Below are 22,318 nucleotides of genomic sequence, written 5' to 3'. Positions count from 1 at the left end.
GTTATTTCAAAAATGGCTTCCTCTTTTGTTCCACTGAGACCAGATTTCTTAATTTCTCAACTAGTCGATGTGATGTCAAAGAAATTCCACCACTTGACTTGTGAAGCTCCTCCAGAGTTACCATGAACTTCTGCCACCTGTTAACAAGATCCTGCTACCACCATCTTTCACACTGGTGTGTAATCACTACACTAATTATGCAGGGATTTCTGAAGGTAGAGAAAGCTAAACGTATCAGATTTGAATGTATTTGTTGAGAAAAAGCCTGAAAACTATGCATCATAAATATATGTGCAACCTGGTGTTACATTCCAATAAACTACGTCAACCTTTGCAATTGAAATATGACAAAAAAAATGGGAAAAGTTCAAATTTTACGGACAATTCTGAAAGACACAGTAATTGCTGTCTCCTGGCTCTTTCTGGTAGATTACACTGGAAGTGATTCCAAATCTCATCTCTCGTTTGCCCTCTTCTTCTGCGTTTTAAAAGTCAATCGGGTACAGCCTTGGACACAGATGAAAAGCAGGTCTTCATTAGCACTCCAAAATATGCGCAACGCAGGTGCGTGGACACTCTGGGAAAACCCAGCCAACTGCCTTGCAACGATGTTATCTTGTCCGACAAGGAGAGAGATAACCTTGTTGTTCACAAATACATGGCAAAAACATTTTTACAGGATGTAACTGGTAGCCAAATTGTTTCATAGGAGGAAAATAAAAAATTAAAAGATGTAAAATGTACCGTTGCCAAACAGATCACCTTTTAAGTTCAATGTCACCTGCAACGATGCCAGGAGGACAAGAGGAGATCTCGTCTCTCCAACTTTTGAATGTGACTTGTATTTGTCAGTTTTGAATGTAAAATCTTATCTTTAAAGCTGCACGCACCAGAGGTCATCCCTAACACCTAACGGGGGACCGCGCAAAAGGCCAATGTTTCCTCGGTAACTCCAGCCTCTCAACACCCACCCACTGAGACAATCCAACCATGCGCTTCTTGTTGCTGTCAAACTATTCCTTAAAGTAACCTTTGGCTTTCTCGTTTTTAGGTCCTCAAATTTTCACCACTTTTTCTTTCTAAATCACTCCTCTCCATCCTTAATGCTTTGTTTTCTTCTCTTTTTTTCTTATCTCAAAAAAAAAAAAAGTTGATTAAACTTTTTTATTTCATCCTTATCCTTATGCTGAATGTGGCCCCAATCCTTCAAGTAAATCTCTTCAGTTCTCTTTCTAGTTTTTTTATTCTCTTTTTCTTGTCCCTTGTGGTCAGTCCGAGGCGCACCCAGACAGCAGTGTATGCTTTATTATCAGTCTCCAGCTGGTCCATATGGAATCCAAGCTGCGGGCGTCCCATTAGAATACCAGGCAGGCAGAACTGAAAGAGAAGAGTCCTATTCTTTTACCGGCTAACACAATCTGCCCAACCAGCCGGGACCTGAGGAAAAAGTATAAGAAGGGAGCGAAAACCAGAATGAGGCAGGAATAACAATGGCTATTGTTCACAGTGTATTGAATGCAGTCATATTCTGGTCCAGTATCTCTCCACTAGTTATATATATATATATATATATATATATATATATATCCAGTCTGTTGGTGTCTTCCAAAATAAATGTAAATCAAAAGAAAAGCCCCCTTGCCCTCGCTGCCTCGCTTTCTCTTGGTTTGAACAGAAACTCCTGGGATCTCCCTCAGGTTGTTTCGGAGCGCTTACATCATCATCATCATCATCATCTCCATGGCGATTATCATCAGCAAACCTCATTAGCGGAGGAGAGCAGCCGAAGAAGCATAACATCCCCGCGCGTTTGGCTCGCTCCGTCTCGGCTGCGCTAACAATCAAACGCTGAGGGAAGTTAAGTAAACATTATACGTCTCATCACAGATTCCTCAGCGTGCAGGTGACATACTAAACAGATCAACTCCACTTCTGCTGGCAGATCAAAAGATGATATTTTTCCAGCAAGCTCAGAAACTCTGAGGCAGGATAGGAAACCTGAAAAAAAGAGAGAGAGCGAAAGAGAGAGAGAGCTTCCATCCACACACACACACACTTTTCTAATGCATTTTCTGTGAGAAATGCATTGGCAAGGTCTGATTTCATTTGCCCTGAGGGGGAAGATATTTAGCAGTAAACCTGCTCTGAAAACGAGATAATTTCTAAGACAAGTATTAGCATTCCAAGTCACAACCTTCACTCTGAAGTAAAATCTTTAATTCTGATGTTAGGGAAAGGTGGCACCACTTGAGGAATACATTTTTGTTATTCTTTACATTACAGTTTGAGGATTTAATCGGAGCTAAGATTAACCAGTGGATGAGTCATTACCAAGGAAGACTTTAATCGTTTTGCAGCTATTGTGTTTTCAATGTCAGAAACAGTATAGATTTTTGAGTGACAGACCAACACAAACTAATATTAGTGCTTTGAAGGGGGGAAAGAAATGACATGACTTTCATTAAAAAAAAGAAAATCTGCAAAATGGGGTGCGTTTCTACTCAGGACTTTATAAATGAAGATCCAGTGCAGCAAATTGCAATCATAAGTCACTTCTACCTGTGAGTAATATAGTCACAGTAGGAGACGAGCTGTTTTGTGAAAGCATCAAAATTTGGTAGAGTACATTAGTGAACAAGCAGCATCATGAAAACCAAAGAACAGAGCAGAAAGGAGGTGCAAAGAAGGGCTGGCTTAAAGAAAGAGCATCCAAGTCATTGAAAATCTCACACAGTGCTATTGAATCCATCAAATGAAAGTGGAGAAAGTATGAAAGAACTGACCCGGCACCTAAAACAACAGTACATGCCAGGAGAGCTTGTGGACCACTGTAAGTATGGAGGAGCTTGAGAGATTCAGAGTTGTGCACTACGCAGATCTTAGGTCCTTCTGTGTTTGTAAGAGGAGGTCACTAGAAGTCCTGTTAAGAGTTTGGCACAAGCCGTGCAGATGACACTGGAAAAATGTGGATGAAAGCGCTCTTGTCAGATGATGAGACCAAAAGAAATTTGTTTTTTTGAAAATACTTTGTAGAGAGGAGAAATTGCATCAACTTGAACACACCAGGGGTGGTAAAAGAATCATGCTGTGGGAATACATTTGTTCAGCAGGTCAAACCTGGTCAGAGTTGATGGGAAGATGGAGACGGACGGAGGGTGTTCGATCAATCCTAAACCTGCAGCTTCAAACTATTGTCTGTTTAGAAAACACATATCAAACTCAAAAAACGCTTGTGTCATCTCTTCCTTCCACTGCACAAATATGCACCGCTTTTGTGTTGTGATATCCCCTAAAATTCCAATGGGGAGCCCTAGAGTTCTGCATTCGGAACATGACAAAATTCCACAAGGTGGGAATATTTTTCGCAAGGCACCACGCATAACCCCCCCTACCTCCTCCCGTGATGCTATTTCACATCTGAAAGTAATTAACAAAATGTTTCAACTCAGGCAGAAGCGCAACAAAACGAAACCGAGCAGTAATTAAACACAACTCTCACGTGGTATAAAACCAGTAATAAACAGGCCCTCTCCGCTCTTAGCAGCTCGACACTTGACATATAACAGTTTGCTTTCCCGCAAACTCTCCGGCTCTGGCGCTGTGGGGAAAGCACAGGCGCAATTAATCATTTTAACGATGTTGCTCGGCAAGCCAGCTTGAACTCCGAGCCGAGCCTGGCTCCAGAACACCGACATGAATGCATTCATCGTTACAGTGATCAGCCACACCTGGGCAGTGTTGTATAAAGTACTGAAATCTCAGAGTCAAGTAAAAGTACAAGTACCTCTCCAAAATATGACTTTGGTAAAAGTCGAAGTCACTGACTGAAATGTTACTTGAGTAAAAGTCTTAAAGTATTTGAAACTTCTTGTACTTAAGTATGGAAATTACTGTAAAAATGGATGTACTCAAGTAATGTAATGAAAAGTACAAGTAAAAAGTAAAACAAAGCAAATGCAGTTTGAATGACATTTTTTATATTTTGGTAAACTTGTCAAATACACTTAAAATAATGTACCCAACCAAGTGCAGGCAAAATTAAACCTGCTAATAGATATACCTGCAGGCATCATTTAGTTAAGAAAATTAGGTGCTTTACCTATAGCACAAGGTTAACTTAACCTGCTTTACAACTGAACCAGCTTCTTAGTATACCCTCCAGGACAGAAAATACAAAGTTTTTGTAAGCCTTAAGTTTTCCCTTCAAGTAAGGTCAGTGCTGAAAATGAGAAAAATAAATAGTACAGAAAATGCGGCCAACATGAAGAAAAAGAGCTGTTACGATTACTCTACTTCACAAATCAGTGAATCAGTCAATGCTACAGTCAGTAGGTGGTGCACACAACTGGTCATTATGCAAAAGAAAAAAAGAATTGGGAGGGAAATGCAGCTTACTGGCATCTGTAAACCTGGTTTTGAACTTGCATGCCTTTCCTATATTCGTTAAATTTAGTCTAAATTGCTATCGCTATGGCTTCTGTCCCCCTTGAACAGAGGAGTCTAGGTAGCCTGCTACAGTCAACATTAGGCCTAAGCTAAATACACCACGTGTGGAACTGAAACAATGCCAAACAAAGTTCATTTATGGTCAAGATTTCACAATACAGTAGTGCCTAGTGACCAAGCTATAGTTACTGAAACAGGAGGATTATAACCATTTCATAAGACGTTACCTCGATGTGTTTCTTCAAGTTGGACGGGGAGTTTTTGTAAGATAGAATTTCCATGTGACTGCTACTGATTACGAGACTTGCTTTGTGTTTAATGGGAGAAGCGAAACAGGTGTATCCTAATTAAAAGTAAAGAAATCAAGAAATGGCAAAAAATGTGGAATGAAGATAAGAAAGGAAGAAGATTATATGAAGTACAAAAGTCAGTTTGAATTCGAAGCATTAATGAACGAAACAGAAGAGAAGAAATAATAATTAGTAGATTAAGAGTAGGTCATACCTACTTAAATGACATGCTTTATAAAATAGGGAGGAAAAATAATGATAAATGTGAGAGATGTGGAGAGAAAGAAAATGTAGAACACATATTGATGAACTGTAAGTCAAATGAACTCGAAAGGGAAGAATTAAAGAGAATAGTTAGAAATATGGGGCATGAATGGAATCTTAAAGGTATATTAGGAAATGAAGGAAACATAACAGATATTCACAAATTAAGGAAAGCATTGTTTATTTATCTTAAGAATACAAAATTAAAAAGTAGAATTTAATAGATATGAAGTAATGCTTCTACACACTCATGTACAGTAGGTGGCGGTATGCACCTTAAAGTTGCTTGTGATCCGCCATAATAGAAAAGAAGAAGAAGAAGAAGTATCCTATTGGTGGTGATGAACAAGCCCAGGCAAGCAGGCTACGGACTTTGTTCGGTAGCCTACTTGCTACTTGCTAATCAGTAGGTGGGGTCAAAACACTTGCGTTTCTCTCTCTCGCTTTTTTGTAACGAGTAACTAAACCACACATTGAAAATGTATCGGAGTAAAAGTACGCAATTAAGTTCGGAAATATAGTGAAGTAAAAGTGAAAGCCATCAAAAATTTTCATACTCCAGGAAAGTATGAAGTACTCCAAAATATACTTAAGTAAAGTAGTGAAGTATTTTTACTTCGTTACTATACAACACTGCACCTGTGTTTAACCAGGCTAAACGAGTACAGCAGAGAGAGAAGAAGAAGTATTTTTTTTATTATTATTAGTAGTAGTAGTAGTAGTAGTAGTAATAGTAGTAGTTTATATATATATAGATAGATAGACCATTACGAACCACACTCCATACCAGTAAGTGGCGGTGATGCTACTAAAAGTTTGTTGCCAACCGCCAATAAATCCAATAAGAAGAAGTTTCACGTAGCAGGGCATCAAGAAAGGGCCTTAAAGCGAAACGTCCGGAGTGTTGAAGTGGGGTTCTGTTAAAAGTTTACAACCAGGCCATGTCTTTTCTGTAGTTGGTGTCTTAATAACTCTTGCTACCAACTCTTTAGCCGAGGTTGGCCAGAAGAGTTGAAACCAAGCTGAGCTTCTACCATCTTTAACCAACTGTCATCTCAAAAATATCAAAGCAGTTTATCAAAAAAAAGCTATTTCAGAAACCTTTTAGCCATTATCACATTATGCAGTTTCTTACGAGGAGGTCGATGATTAGCGACATGGAAAACACAAGTAGAAAGCGGTGCGCCGCCAACGGTCTGCCAGTGTGCACTAAATGTGGTATGTAAGTAACTTTCACTTAAAAACACTGTAGTATTTCTGGATTCAGGTCTCAAACTTCAGTCTTAATGGGCTGGTGCCCTGAAAATGTCAAATATCTCTGCTTCAGAACACCAGAATCAAATAATTTGGTTTCCTGGAGAAACTTGTAGCACTTTGACTCCAAGCTGCAGAGGCAATTCAACCAACTTATTCAGGTTTGTTGGACCGTATCTTGACACTCCTCCACAAGAAGCTTATTCACATTGTACCACTTGCTAGAATAATCATTGCCATATGTGTAAATTAATGTTCTATGATAGCATAGAGGTTCAGAAAACAGTGTTTGAATAAACTATGTCTTTCATGAGACTGGACTTGAGACAGTACAAGTCTGCTTTAGTCTTAACCTCCTCACTCCCAGTCTCCGAACTACCTGGTAATTTCAACCTCCGCTAAAAAATTATCTGGATCATATTAAGAAAGTACAACAAAGGATTATCTGCATCAGGTGAGATTTTAGCTGCTTACAATCTTTAGGCCAAATTTCAATTTAGCATTTATAAACTATCCTTTTTAAGTCTTAAGGCATAATAAGACAGAAAAAAAGTTTTGGATTTCACTTCAATCATGATTGTCGTTAAAAGTACAGTCAAACAGTTTTTCTTATGGCCTTTCTATGATCGGTAAAAAGAAAGTTTTGCTCTCGTCTTTACGTTGTTCTTGGCTGAAAATCAATATTTAATATTCAAATTAAGGTCAATAGTGTCTCAAATGCAGCTCTTGGGTTTTATGCGGTTCCTCTGAGTTTTCTGTGGTCTGACCTTGGTGATGAACTTTTCAGAGAATCGCTCCTGGGAAGATTGGCAACGATATTGAGTGATTTCCACTTCTAAAACAATATTCAGAGAAATACAACCAAATAGCTTCCTCTATGAATCTTCCATGTTCCACGAGCAACAAAAGTCACTGAAGGTCAACTATACTCTAGACAATTTGTAATAAGTAAAAAAAAAAAATTTTGTCCTTGGAAAAAAAATTATGTACGCATTAAGAAAAACAAATGCTGTATTTCCCATGACAGACCAGTAGGTGGTGTTAAAGTCGACTAAAAAATGGTGGACAATACTATGGGAATGATTTAATGGGCATGAAAACACTGAAAACACAAACAAGCAATTGCTTCAGCAATCTCAAACTTCTATTCTTGTGACAGCCATATTAGATTTATAAACCAGGATGGATAAAGAATCTTTGACTTTTTTAGACAAAAACTTTATTAATCCTGCGATATTAAATTATTGCCATTTATTTGGAGACCATATGCGAAAGAGATCCCCATCTACGCTTCGTCTCCACTATGAAACACGGCAGAAGCAGCACTGTGCTGTTGAAATAGTCAGCAGGGAAGTTACTCATGTTTGGTAGGAAGATGCATTGAGCTAATAACTAGACGATTCTGGAAGAAAATATGAAAAGTTTGAAAATACTTTTGCAAGGTCCTGTTAACATCACACTGAGTTTACCTCCTTCGTTTGTCTTAAATTATTAAATGTTATATTCCCATCCACAGCTCCAGGACACATAACACTTAGTATTCACACGTGCAAAGCTGCAGCAAGGTTCTTAAAGTGTTGCACAAGAGGCCCCAAAAGCTCTCATAGGTTTTGTGTCGTTAATGAGAACTATTTTTGGTTTCTAAAAACCCTGCTATGAGTTGTCAAGCCCGATTATCTCCATTTATGGAGTTACAACATTCTCGAATGAACGAGTTCACAAAAACATCGTTAGGAAGCCGTAACCTCTGCCGAGAGCGCTGCCAGATTTGGTTTTCATTCAGTAAGCTCGATACCAAAAAAATAAATAAAATAAAATCACAAATTGATGCTGAAATGTCTCACCGCGTGGACGGCGCATTAAAAAATGAAAATCAGCAGACCTACTACTCCACTCTTAATGGCCGCCGCATATTAAGATGACCTCCTCCTGCCAATCAGCTCGTTGAATGTGCTGATGACTAAGATCCGCCAGACTAGAACCCGTTATGTAACCGCGTCTCTCCCTGCTGAGTTCGGAGAAATCATTTGCAAAGGTGGAAGCCTCAATGTTAATTACTCTAAGTATCAGTTTAGCTAGAGCCGAGGGGATGTGGATACTGCATTAACTCTTGACACTGGCGTCTTTCAACATAAACCGCAGCAGAGCCCTGTCATCTTAAGCAAACACGCGCACGGCCGTAAGGATAAAGCCCAATGTGGGTCACGGCTGAAACATGTAACCTGATGTAGCGCTGCTTTGTGTCAGTCCGCCTGAGGCAATGTGGACATTGCAGGGCAATGCGAAGTTTGATGTAAAAAAAAAAAAAAAACCCATCCCAATTGTATGAGCGATGGAGGGCCAGGAGGGAGAGGAGTCGTGATCCAAGACAGCGGGAGATGAGAGAGACCGTAAAGATGAAAGCTGGATAGGCACAGAAGTAAAGAGAGGGAGGGGGTAAATAAAAGAAAAATGGAGGTAAAGGAAGGTAGAGTGGGTAGTGGCGATCGAGGCGGCAGAAGATGGATTTAACCCAGGGGCAAGCTTTAGTCTGACAAACTGTCAGTAACTGAGCAGGAGAGAGTACACGTCTAAATGTAAATTGGATGCAAATCCTTGTGGTGTGTGGGTGTCTGGATGTGTGTGTGGGCTGGCTGGTGGTGGAGTAATGACTGACCACACATCCAGCGCCACCAGAATGTCTGCTTTAGCTAGTCTAAGTGTAGTCTCCTCAATGGGGGAAAAAAATGCACAAAGCAACCTACCGTAAAAGCAGGAAAACTTGTTTTCAGACTTTTTTTTTTTTTTATAAATTCTAAAAAAAAATCTAAAGATTTAAACAAGTGCACAAGTAATCCTATAGTATGATGTTCAAAATTGAGTTCCAGTGAATTTGATTTCCACTCAAAGTCCTTGAGATTCTTCAGCAAGTATGCCGTCAATAGTCTTACATTTGACAGTAGGAATGCGCCATATTATCGGCATGGTATCGGCCGATATTTGCTGTAAATTTTAATATCGGACATCGGCCATTTTTTCAAAATAACTCACCGATAGAAAAGGCGTTGATTTTATATCACAAACCAGTGACAATGATGCTTGCAGCACAGCAAATTTGCACTGTTTGAGTGTTGTCAGATGTCATGAATAAATTTGACATTAAATATAATACAAGTTGAAAGTGTTGCATCATTTTCAGCCTCCTTTTTGGCCTTTGCATTTGGTAGCAGGCTAAATTGGCAAAGATAATGCAGTATTTTAATTCCACAGTAGAGAAAGCCATATAGTTTCCATAGCAGGTATAGGAAATTGGTATTGTTTTAGTATAATGGCATATCGATTATCAACCAAAAGTCGTGCATCCCTTTTTGACAGTGCAGACCAGAGCAGAAACCAAGCAATGAACATAAAGGGAAAGTCTTTTCATGGACAGATTTTGCCGAGATACACATTTGTGAAAATCAGTTCAAATTGCTCAATACAATTACAAAGGGGAAATTATACAACCTTTAAACCACCTTCTGGTCAGATTCCTACAGATGTGCAAGTTTCAGCTGAATTTGACAGAAGTTCAACTATTGCCAACAAACTCCACTAGTTAAAGCTTTAAGGTAAAGTGTCTGTAGAGACGTGGCGACTGTGCTAGAATGATTGGCGAGACAGACGGGCACTGCTGAACGCTCGGCTAACACAATCCCTACTGTGAAGCATGGTGGTGGCAACATCATGCTGCGCGCATGTTTTTTGCAGAGGGAACTGGGCAAATAAGCTAAATATAGAAAAATCTATCCATCTGTAATACTCAGATGTGTTTTTAGAAAAGTCCAACAATTAAAAAACATGGAGAAAAATGCAGAAGTGTGAATACTTTCTGGGAAGTACTGCATCCCGGGCTGAAGCAGAAGGACTGGACATGGAGGTGGGAATCAACCAATTCAGACATGTGTGGAAACTTTCTAGAAATGCAGAAAAAAATAACTTAAAGAAAAAAGCTGTGCTCGTCGCATAAAACACTTCCTCTTCAAAGGCTGCGTGGGTGCACGTGTTTGGGTGTATGTGTGTGAACATCTCCGAGGAGATGGATTGTGTCCCGTAGAAGGAAAGTGTCATCCACCATCAGCGCTTCTCACTGACATGGAGTTCCTCAAAGACACGGAGAGATGAGGAGAGGAGGAGGAACAAAGGAGAAAAGGAAAAGAAAGTCTTTTGAAGGATAAACCCCGGGATTAGATAAGGTGCTCCTTCTGGACGGTTCGGCCCATGTATTGGTGTGTGTGTGTGTGTGTGTGTGGATGAGAGCCTATTGCTCTGAGCACATTAGCTGCTTGGGGTGAACAAAGCCCCTCACCTGCAGGCTTTATAATATGGGCCTGGGAGCCAAACAAGGCAGCCTCTATGTTTGTGTGTGCCGGCTATAGAAACGAAAAGGGACAACGAGGATTTTTTTTTTCTGGAAAATGAACAGATATGTGTCCGTACACAAGTGTGCAACAGCACCCAGATAGAAAAACGGAGCCTGCATAACCTTGTATTCAATAGACATTCATAATGGTTGTGACTGACCTAAATCCGACGGCATGTATGTGTGTGTTCCACATTTATTCCCGCCTGCATGTTGGCAGAAGGAAGAAAGAAAAGAAAAAAACCTCTTCTATGCGAGTCTGAGAGATTTCCAGATCGTGCTCCAACATTGCAGCATTGTTGTGATAATGTTATGTTAATAACGTTATGCCACTATGTTACTGCGCAGCACTCCGTATCACACCGCAACAGGAAGATGGACAACGCATGGTGTGTGTTGGAGGGTGCTGCCCCCCCCACTGTGACCAAAAGTGGCCGGAGCTGTTTGAATTAGATTATCTCATGCATTTTCTCTTTTCCAGCGAGACCTCGAAAGAGATAGGACCCGTTGAGAGTCAGGGATTGGGAAAAAAAAAAAGGGTTGGAGCAATTTGTAGTTGAGCACCCCCTCCCCACCGCACACACACAACACACACACTCAAGAAAGAACATCAAGTGAAGTTATTTATTTATCCCGACTTATTCAGGTTAATCTTATTGAGATCAATGCGCTCCCGAATAAAAGTAATTGACATACAATTAGCTAAAAGGTTTAAAAAAAAAAACAAAAAAAAATCAATTAACAGATTTTATAGAGTTGATGGTTATTAATGCTGCAGACGCACCGAGGAGAAAAGTAGGGCAAGAGAGGCTGGAGTAAACAGAGAGGAAGTGGACACGCATTAATTGAAGGGGCTGAGAAAAATCTGCATGGAAGGAAAGTAGGAAAACACAAGAGCGCTAATCCTATTGCTTAGAAATGATGGGATTAAACAGAAGATGTGGTCCTCCAAGACTTAAGACAAACAAAAACTTTGCACAGGGAAAAAAGGCATTATAAGTGACTCCTCAAATGCTTGTTTTTACTTTCTAACAAGAGAGAAAGTTGGTCGATGTCTTCTGTGAACTCGGTTAATTTGGTTTAATCATAAAACAATCGAAATATCTCACTTTGTTGGTACATTAAATCGTAAATTGTCAAGAAGTTTAAAGCACCTTTTAGCTGAAGCTTAATTTCGTGACAGTACGCAATACAAGGCGCCTTGGTTTGAGAGGAAAGCAGTTCAGAGAGGAGAGCCTTCTGTGAAAGTATCTATGCTGCCACCACTGTTTCATCTTAGAAATGGTTTCTTCACACTGAGATGCAGGTATTTTTTCCAAGACCCATATCTTTGTAGGCCACAAACCTCAGTGTTGGTCCCTCCAGACCAGACCAGACCACCTCATTCCACATCTTTGTTGTGTCTCCTAAATGGTTCGTGAGAAACTGATTCTCGGGACTTTCTTCCTGCCACTCTTCCATAAATGACAGATTTGTGGAGTTTGCTATAAAAGCTGTCCAGTGATTCTTTCACCTGAGCTGTGGGTCTCTGCTGCTCCTCATCATCCGCTTGGCAACTTCACCAATTAATGCTCCCTTTTCCTGCCCTGTCAGTTGTGGTAATGACGCATTTGAACCACGTTTTTTCCACATCGAGATGATGGATTGAACATGTTCAAAGCTTGAGATTTAATGATGTTTCTTCCTGACCTTTCTCTGCTGCGTTCCTTGGTCTTCATGATGCTGTTTGCTCACTAATGTTCTCCAACAAACCTCTCGGGCCTTCACAGAACACGTTTTTACTGGGGATAAATCAAAAGCGGGGGACTCTGTTTAGTGACTGAGTTTTATTTAGGAGTATCAGAGTAAAAGGGTACATTGCTAAGCTTTTAGAAATGGCCTGTTTGTCCTTGTGAAAGTCACACAAATTGAAATGCGACAAAATGTAAAATGGTTTAAGCAAATCCTTAGGAGTTTTTTTGTGTATAAATTATAAGTTTGTATTTGATATTACATTGAAATGTTCTTGAAAATAAAATCAGTTGGTGCATTACACATTTAAGAAGGAAGTGCCTGCTATTTTCTCCGTTGTCCGGATGCCATCTATGGATGCAACATCCCGGACCTTCAATGAAAAATGTTCAACTTTTCTCTGAGTGCGATAACATCTACGACATGTTCAGTAGAGACTTTGTTTACAAAGTGTGTGGACGGTGGGACAGTGAACCTTTAATTTATTTTCGATGCATCTAATCAGGGACAAGACATAATGGAATATTCCATTAAGGACAAAAGCAATCGCTGTAGATCAGCCTTCCAAAAACTAAATAAATAAATAAAGTTCAAGACCTTATCCCTGTTAGGGCTTCTAAAATATTAACCTTTTGAACTACAGATACAAAGAAAGCCAATTAAAACTAGAAGAAGCTCTCAAAATCGGAAAGCTGCAGCACGCTAAATCCTTAGGAGTTAACTGGACTACAAGTTCCAAGTCTGTGCTCGTGATCTTCTAGGAAAGGAGCTCTTGAGCTGCTTTGGAGTCTGAAAGGACATTTTGGACGCACAAAGAAAAACACAATGCACAATTTCTGATCAACTAATTCACACAGCTATTCATTTTTCTACACTCTGAGTCTCTTCACTCTCTCTGGCAAGTGCTTCCATTAGTGTGCTTCTCGCTAGGCTGCAGCAAACATGTGGAAGAAGAGGAAGGTGAACTGGTCAGATGAGACAACGCTGTATGTGACTCTTAACACACCGTCCTCACCATGAAACATGGTAATGGCAGCATCATGCTGTCTGGATGCTTTTTGTTCCCTCTACAAGGACAGGGAAGCTGGCTCCGCCTTCATCAAGACGGCTTATATTAATGTACGTTCATCTCATAATGACCCAGTTAAAGTTTATCAAGGGAAAAAAGTTTTATTTCCTTTGAATAAAAATGACTCATTATTGTAGTTGTAGAAATTACTGCACATCTTACAGAGTTTAATATGAGTAATTTACTTTTTAGTACAGTTATAATGATAAAAAAACAAAGGCAAACCTTGCCAATAAAACCTAGCAAGTGACTTTAATTCAAAGGAATCTGGAATACATGGAAGTGGATGACCATCACAGGAGCAGCACTGTGGATCTGTGTGTGCGTGTGTGTGTGTGTGTAAATGCAGAGAAAGGCAAAGCATGAGCAGTGACAGTGCCAAGGCCTAGCGGAGGGGGGGGGGGAGATGAACCTCTCCGCCGCTACAAAGCCTAGGCTCACTGCTTTAGCACCAATGCATTTTTGATGTACCCCCGTTTTCTTGCTTCTGCTTCTCCGTAGTCCCTGATGGAATAACAGCGCCCCCAGCAACCTCCTATATAGCTTAAATGTAGCCTGTGACGCTCGCGGTGCGTAGGTGTTTCGGTGTGTGTTGGCTTGTGCGCGAGCGTGTGTGTATGGCAGAAGAGTGGGAGCGCAGACAGACAAATGGAATGACAGAAAGAGACTCTGGGAAAAGGAGAAAATGTTTCCCCTTGCCTATTAAATATTTGAGGAGCCTTCTGTGGAACCGTGATGCATTCAGAGACGGGCCGGTGTTGGCGCGGGGTGTGTTTGGGTGATGCAGGGAGAGTCAGGGCCGTTTAGGTTTAGACTAACTCAGTCATGAGAAAGAGAGAAAGAGGAAGGGAACGCTTTCACTGTTTATGAGGCATAGGTGGGTGTGAGATTCTCACGGCGTGATAACCTTGAGTATAAATACCACCTAGAGTTACACAATAAAGATCCAATCCAACTGCTTTTACATTTACAATAATATTTGATGTGGCTGCTATAATATGCAATAACATAATTATTATGGTTATAATAACACTATTACATTGGCTTACTGTCATTCTGAGTTTGATACAAAAGTTACGCCGATATTAAAATTTAACGGGTAAAAATGGTATTGATACAGGTTTTTTTTTTGCACCATAGTTGATACATTGAGGTTTTTTTTTTATTAATATTGTGATAATTATTGCACTTTTCCAAAATCATAAGGTATATTCTGCATGCCTTAAAATTTACACCACAATAATCACGTGCCGGTTCCCGTTGAATGTGCTTCGTTTTTCTTGTAATCAACGTGAAACTGGTGGCTGGTGGTGGGGCTGCCTTCTTTCAGCCAGCTGACTGGCAGTGCACAGAAACAGGTGGAAGTAGGGGAAGTGCTTTAAGGTGGAGAAGCAGGATGCTAGCTTTTTTGTAAAGAAAAAAAGAAAGAAATAACATTCTGAAAACGGTTCTCTTTATTAGTTTTTAAGTTTTCGAAAAAGGAAAGAAAAAACACATTATCATCCAATCATCCAAAATTTCCTTTCGTGTCATATTTGATACGTCAGGCAAATATTGCCATGAATCTGCAAAAATTTCACGGAACTAAACTTCTTGGGGAGGGAGTGAGACAATTTTTCCTTCTCACGCAAAATTCATCAAACATATTTAGCAGTTAGCTTACTTTACACGTTTGCGCGACATAGCTGGGGGAAAAAAAACTCTGACCACGACAGAACTTTTGCTTCCATTTCAGAGACAGCGAGCCACGACGGGAAAATTTTCACATCACAACTTTCTAAGAAAAATAGACCTTCGGCAAACCTTGATACCGATAACTGGCACGTGCCTACTGTTTATTTACCTGACTGGGAGAGGGAGGAAGGTACAAACAGGTACAGAAAGAAGACAGGGTGATAGAAAAGGAGAAAAAGAGGCTGTCACAAAGCATTAGTCAGATGGACTGAGTGTACTCCTGCGCCATGTCAATGAGAAAGCTGGAGAGAAAGAGAGCGAGCGAACTGTGAGCGTTTGCATGGTTTGTGTGTGTAATGCATGAACGTGCAGACCCTGAAACCATGTTGAGAAGAGGTTAAAGCTTTCTGCATGTGTGTGTGCGCGTGTGTGTGGGGGAGAGAGCGACAGAAAGAGAGAGTAAATCTCCAGACAGTGATGAGAAGAGGAGGCAGCATGCCCTCATTGTTTAAAATAAAAGATGCCCCTTGTGCTACACAAAACATCCAGTGTGTGTGTGCGCAAAAAAACATCAATATTGCATTTTCAGCCAAAACACAACGGAGACTAGTAAAAAAAAAACCACAAAAAAAAACATTAAAGGTAAACAAACAGAAGAGGTCAGACAGAACATGTCAAGCAGTGGGAAACTGCAGTTCCTTCCATATTTCAAGGAACTGTTGCCCACTGGTAAGGTTTTATTTTGAGAGGCATGCTTGGCAGACAGGCAGTCCTTAAAACACAAACACACACCCCTTCTTCTCTCTCTCTCTGACACACACACATACACACACCTCAAGGCCAAACTTTAAGGAAAACTCACTTGGGGTTGGAGCTGTTCCAGTAAACAGCGTGTCTGTCAAATATGATCTTCTCCTCCGCCCACACGGAGACCCAGAACAGGACGGTCAGCAGCACCAGCTCCATCACACACCTCTGGCCAAGCTGGTACAGCATCACAGCCATCCGAACGGAACCTCTCTCTGATAAAGCGGATCGGGCTGGTTTCACTGCGTGGCTGCCGCTGCTGCAGAAATCCTCTCTTGTCTAGATCATGAACGTCCGTCTGCGCGTCTTTGGCGGTGCGGGGATCGCTAACTGGTTTGATTGGAGTCCCGATCACCCCGAGGGTGTTTCAAGTCATAATGGATGGTTTGAAATTCACTCGGAAACTTCGTCGGCTGCGTTCAGAAGGAGCGGGATTCACATGTTATTTACGAGCGCGTCCGAAAAAACTTTTCTCCCCATTACGCGCAGTCAAGAGCGGTGGATGCGCCACATTGGATCAGATCCCCCCACGCCCTCCTCCCTCTTCCAGGTCCTTCTCCAAAATTCATCCACGGATTTGGGATTCTATCGGTGATCTCCTCGCTGCCCGGCGCGAACAAGACAAAATCCGCGCATATTTCTAGAGATGTCTAAGGCTGACGCACGCCAGACAAAATCTGACCCTTCCGCATCCCACGCGGGCGACCTTATTTTCCGTCCAAATTTAAAGCGCAATAAGAACTGCGAGGCGCGAGCATCCTCTCTCAGACTCTCTCACTGCATCCCAAACTTGGTTGATCCCTCCGCCGCCGCCGGCTCCGCTCCAACGTGACTCCGGTAACCTGTGCGTCACGGCGAGGACCAGGTGCGAGCGGGGAGCCCGTCGGGTTCAGTCACAGCTTTAATCCCAGCATGCTTCTCTGCAACCTCCACCTATGGCGGCAGTGTTACTCACTGAAACCCTGATTTGGTGTAAAGTAACCCGCTCCATCTCTATCCTCCCCCTTCCCCTTCCTCTCTTTCTCTCTCCATCCAGCGCTCGCTTCTCTTTCAGAGCGGGCGGGGCTTGTGGCCCGCGCTTCCTCTGGGGACCAGGGGCCGGCTGACTCACTGCGCCCTGGCGATACACAACGGAGAGCGCGTAGAAGTCATTAAACACTCATTAAAAGTTAATTAACGTAAAATGCGCCATAATTACGTGTTGTTGGGTTTTTTTTTTGTTCTTTAAATGAGTGGCATTAGCGCTCAAATGGAAACGTATGCTGAATCTCACTATAGAGGGTACCAAATCTTACCCAGATCCGGCCTGAGGCACAAACGAACAATGCAGCTACATGGGGCGTCCAATCAAAGAGCTCTATTATCATTAATTGCTACAATATAATTACAAACTAAAAAGATACAACAGAAAGACAAAAAATGTTCATTAACAGTTAAAAACAGTGACATTCCTTTATGTTTTAAAAAAAACAAAACAAAAAAACAACAACTTTTCATTAACAACTGACATTTGTCGTTTTTGAAATGGACATCATTTCAAAATTCAGATGCCAGTCACATTTCCTGCCGCTACACCCGCGGATCTGCTTGAGAGAGGAGGAAGAAGGAGAAGACCTTCTGAAGGACTGCCGCAACAGTGGAGTCATTTTTCATTAGAGTCCATTAGGGCCCAAATGGCAACCAGACAGAGTGCCGAATTTAAAACTCGAGAGCTGCAAACCTCCTGACAGGTATCAGCGAACTGCGGCGCTCCTTCTTCCCCCTCCACACGCAACCATATGTGCAACCAGAAAGACATGGTCCTCGGGACTGGAGCCGATCTTGTTGGTCTACCCCCCGGAAAAAGTTTATCTCACACGTGAAAATGAGAACAGATCAATGGTTAGTTACACAACATCTAGGTGTGCAGGCCTTGTAGAGAGAAAAATCAAAAAAATCATTTCCAAGATTTTGTTTGTCTTTGTTCTTTTTTTAAAAAAGTCTGTCATTACTAGAAATGTCCTACAAAAAAATAAAATAAAAGACAAAAAATGTTGCAGTAACTATGCCATGCCTGTAGGTGGCAAAATATCACTAGAAAAACACACAAAACAACTCAAGGAGATGTGGAGCATCATGAACTGGCTAGCCACAGAAAAATGAAGCAAAATACACATCTTTCTTGAGGTGGGCTTACAAATTTTCGTTTTTGTCTGATCTAAATGATTGGAGGTATTTTAACTTCAAAGACATTTATAGAAAAAATAAAACAAACAAAAAAAAAAGTCCTTCAAGGTACAAACATTTTTGCACCTCTCCTTACACCATGCCGCCCAGGGCAGAGAGCCAAGTGGCCCTTAGCAAAAATCCAGCACTGTCTGCACCTGCAGTGAACAGATTCCTGAGCAGAAGCAACATCTTTCTGTAGTTTGCCCCCAGCCCCCCACGGGGAGGTGGATGAAGCTGTAAGTGCATTGTTACACGCCGCTTCCACAGGGTGCGCCATGCTGTTTCTAACATGTGTTGACAAGCTGTCTTGCGCAGAATGATCTCCAGCGAAGATCAATTCACTCTCAGCAAGATGAGAATTGATTCAGAGAAACTGTTTGCAGCAATTTCATTTGCATCCTCAAATGGGGGAAATGACAGTTTTGTTTTTAAATATTAGAAGACTGGTACATTTTACCTTGTTTTAAAAAAATAAATAAAGTAGCTTATACGGTATTGTGCGTCTTTCCATAAGCAAAATTAAAAAAAAACTTTCCTAATGACTACTCCCATCATCCAACTTTAACCGAACCTTCCTTCAGCTCCATCTTTCCCATTTTATTTTCCCATCTCTGTTAGATCCTTTATGCAAAGTGGCCTACTTTTTCTCTCCTTGCAAAGTAATGCCTATAATTTGGGCCGTGCATATTCTAGCAGAGAAAGAGCCCATGCACCCCCCCCACCCCCATAACCCAAATACAGCTGCATGTTGTCCGCCTCTGTGCATGAATTATTCAACATCTGTCTGAGGCGTGCATATATAAACAGGTAGATTGTCTCCTGGTGGTTCTCCTAAATGGAGCCACTATATACTAAAGACATCCCTCATCTCCGTTCCAGGCTTTTTCCTCGTCTGTGTCACTCTGAAAGTGAAACCAAATCTCGTGCAAGCTGACTAAACAATACTCGGCCGATTCAGTATTTAGGCGGCTTAAATCTGGGTATACGTCCTCTTTTAAAGGGGTGTTCAATCTTAAACCTTACAGCTGGTTAAGACTTTGATTGCCCTGAAACAAGGATGCGACATCAAGGATGAATTGTGAACGCGGTTCCAAGCTGCAAACTGAAAAGAAAAGAAAAAAAAAAAGCAATCAAGTATTAGATTTCCAGGTCCCACATAGCATTCGATATGGTCTCATTGACTCATCTGGCTGTGGCAGGAACTGATCGGGTCACAACTTGAACCAATTGTTAAGCCTAACCCCCCCACTCTCCCAAACCCCTTTGAATACCTAGCAGGTTCACATTTGCGTGGCCTTGGGAGTTCTGCTGGTATTTGGTTGATTAGAGACCGCTGGTCTAACGTAAATAAACGTTTCCAGATGTGACTGAATTACCATTTCAAATGGGCTCATTCAGCCGTGCTTGGATAGGAGCAAGGGACTAATCGAGGGTCCAAATTTAGAAGGCAAAAAGGAGAAACGGGTCTATGAATGCCAGGCTGACCCACACCGATAGTCAGCCAGCCAAAAGCAGGCCGCCACGCGTTTTTCTCAAATGCATGACAAAGAAACCGAATGCTCGAGATGTTCCAGTTGAATAATGTCTGTGTTTTCTGATACAATGTCTTCATTAAGCAATCTTTGTTTCTGTGTATACTGTGATACCGCAGCACTTTCATTTCAGGGTCGGTCAGCTGACTCAAGGTTGCTTCAGGTTTCCCTTTCTTACTAAAAGGAGTAATTTGACTCAAAGGTTGTTTCCCTCAACTTTCCTGGACTCACAATCAAGTTGGGTCGAAAATCTTTTCTCGCAGTCATGCCAGGGTCACCATCTGTTGAATTTTAAAAACTGCATGTTTTTTGTTTTAAATTGTGAAATCATAAAACTTCTCCTTTTCCAGGTTATTGAGGACGTCAAGGTTTGGTCGTACAAACTCTCTCGTTGTACTTCACTGAGGTGCACACGGTTTCCTTGAAATAGAGTTCCCACCATTTGTTGTATACTTTTGCTTACAATGGATGACAGGAAACAAAATTATATTATTGATTGTAAAAAAACAAAAGATGGGAGGAATTCATGGTTTGGACTTTGACCCCCACCTTCATGGAGCTTTGCCTCACCATCTCTGTTTCTGCCTCAGATCACTTTGTAATCAATATTTAAGATAACTTCTTGATGTTGTCAATAAGGTCAAACAATTTGCAAATTTGACACTTCTGGGGTTGGGAGTCTGTTCTGACAGACTATCATAACCCACCTCCCCAAAAATGGATATATTCTCCTGGCTAATCCTATAAATATTTAATATATTACTCACTGGAAAATGAAGAACCATCCATTGCCGTTTTAAAACTAGAGCAAAAAAGTTAATTAATAAATACATTATATTTGTAATCAACATGTTGCGTAGATTTAGCAGCAGAAAATAATAGTTTTTATAGGTGTCACGATTATATGATTTTCATGATCACATTTTGATGTCGACAGTGTGATGTCCTGGTAGTTCTACTCAAACCCCGAGAATCTCACACCGACCTGCATGCAAGAGAAAGAAATGCAACCCCTGTATACTAAAACAAACTTCCCATATTTCATCTGCAGTGGGAATCTAAACTTGAGTAAGCTACACATCCATCTAAAATTATGCAGTCTCTTTGCATTTCAACATATTCCAGAGAGAATTGAGCATGAACTTCTCTCTCTGCTTCAAATTACTGATGATGCAAAGCGAGAGATGCTCAGAAGTAAACAAGAAAAAAAAAAAAACTTACGTGTTTTTGCTATTTAAAGAAATGGCACCAATGTGCTTGCTACAACTGCGATTTTCAAAAGAACTTTGAGCTTGCTGCATTTAACATTTTACTCCACAAGCTGCAGTCTCCTCCTCACCACAAACTGATCCAGGAATCAAATCTGCTCTTCTCTATAAATGCAGGGAAGAGTTGAGGTTGATCCTGCTCACTGCTTTTAAGTCGGTCTAAATAAAGGTGTAGCTCTGGAACGCTTTAGAGATCAATACACCAGCTACTAACGAGGTGCATGGCAGGTAAAGTCACCTTTACTTTACAAGCCAGGAACACTTTCATAAACCATGAGCTCCCCCTAGTGGTGGAGAAGACGCACAACCAATTTGGTTTGTAGGTTTCACTTCACGTCAATAAGGATGCCAGATGTACTTTACAGCAAGTGTTTCAGATTAATAATCCAGCCCACGACAAATGTTGACTTGGTTTCCATAGCAACACTTCCAAATCCAAAAAAGCGAGACGCGTAAAACTGAAAAGATCAAAGCAAAGTGCAGCGCAGAGGCGGATTATCCATCGTGAAGGTTCGGTGGACTGTCAAAGGATGAAGCGGAGTCCAGATGAGCGGTCAGGTCAAGTTTCACATGGAATGAGCATGAAGTTGGAAATACAGTGAAGGACTTCAAGCACAAACCCACCAGTAGTAAACAGGATGTGGAATATAGAAAATGTTACAGAATTGTTAACCGGCACAGATCGGCAGCATAACAGGAAAGCAAAAGAGACAGAAACCAAATGAGGCCAGATGAAAGAAGGAACAAACTAAAGATTTATTAAAGGCAGCAGAAGATGCAAGAAACAAGAATGGCAAAAAAAAAAAAAGGGGGTGGGGGGTGGAGGGGCAGGTGGGGCACATACAGAGACACTTCTGTGTTCAGATAGTTTAATGTCTTTGTGTTACAAAAGGTTTTTTTTTTCTTCGTTGTTTTCCAGCTCAGGTGAGCTTAATATGTCTTCACGGTTTATCAAAATATACATGTTTTGAACTTAAAGTGAATATAATCCAAATTATTTTGTGGTACAAAAACATGAATATATACAATCATGAACCCCGCTTCACACATTTAACCCCAACCCGCCCCCTTATAAAAAGAAAAAAATAAAAGCTTTTAAACAAAAAGTAAAAGGCATATAATCTTCTACACTGTTAACAGCACAGCTAAGACTGTGTTCAACAAAGTATTCATTCTAAAGCCATCTCTGCCAAAGTAGGCTCTTTGTAAAGTGAAAACATACAGTATAAGCCGTCACCTTGGAGACGTCTGAACTGAATCCTTGTGGTCTTGCAAAACAGCAGGAATGTGTGTTAAAAAAAAAGAAGGTTCAGACGCTACAAAATAGCAGGGGCAAAACACACTTTGGTCCTCAACAGCAAAAAAAAAAACCGTCTGCAGCTACATGAAGCTTT

At 41.0% G+C, this 22,318-nt stretch overlaps 1 protein-coding gene across 2 annotated transcripts in view; it reads right to left on the bottom strand.

The window, feature by feature from the left end:
• Positions 1-21,660, bottom strand: part of LOC116708917 (ephrin-A2-like) — a 122,838-nt gene extending 101,178 nt beyond the window's left edge. For both annotated transcript variants that reach the window (XM_032547059.1, XM_032547060.1), the window contains exon 1: positions 15,972-21,660. In XM_032547059.1, the coding sequence (XP_032402950.1) occupies positions 15,972-16,114 (143 nt within the window). In that variant the 5' untranslated portion in view covers positions 16,115-21,660. The remainder of the gene's footprint in view (positions 1-15,971) is intronic.
• Between the last annotated feature and the right edge of the window lie 658 nt (positions 21,661-22,318).

Source organism: Xiphophorus hellerii, chromosome 19, assembly GCF_003331165.1.
Source record: "Xiphophorus hellerii strain 12219 chromosome 19, Xiphophorus_hellerii-4.1, whole genome shotgun sequence".
NCBI lineage: Eukaryota > Metazoa > Chordata > Actinopteri > Cyprinodontiformes > Poeciliidae > Xiphophorus > Xiphophorus hellerii.
The sequence above is the reverse complement of the archived record's forward strand: the minus strand, read 5'-3'. Positions and strand labels throughout refer to the sequence as shown.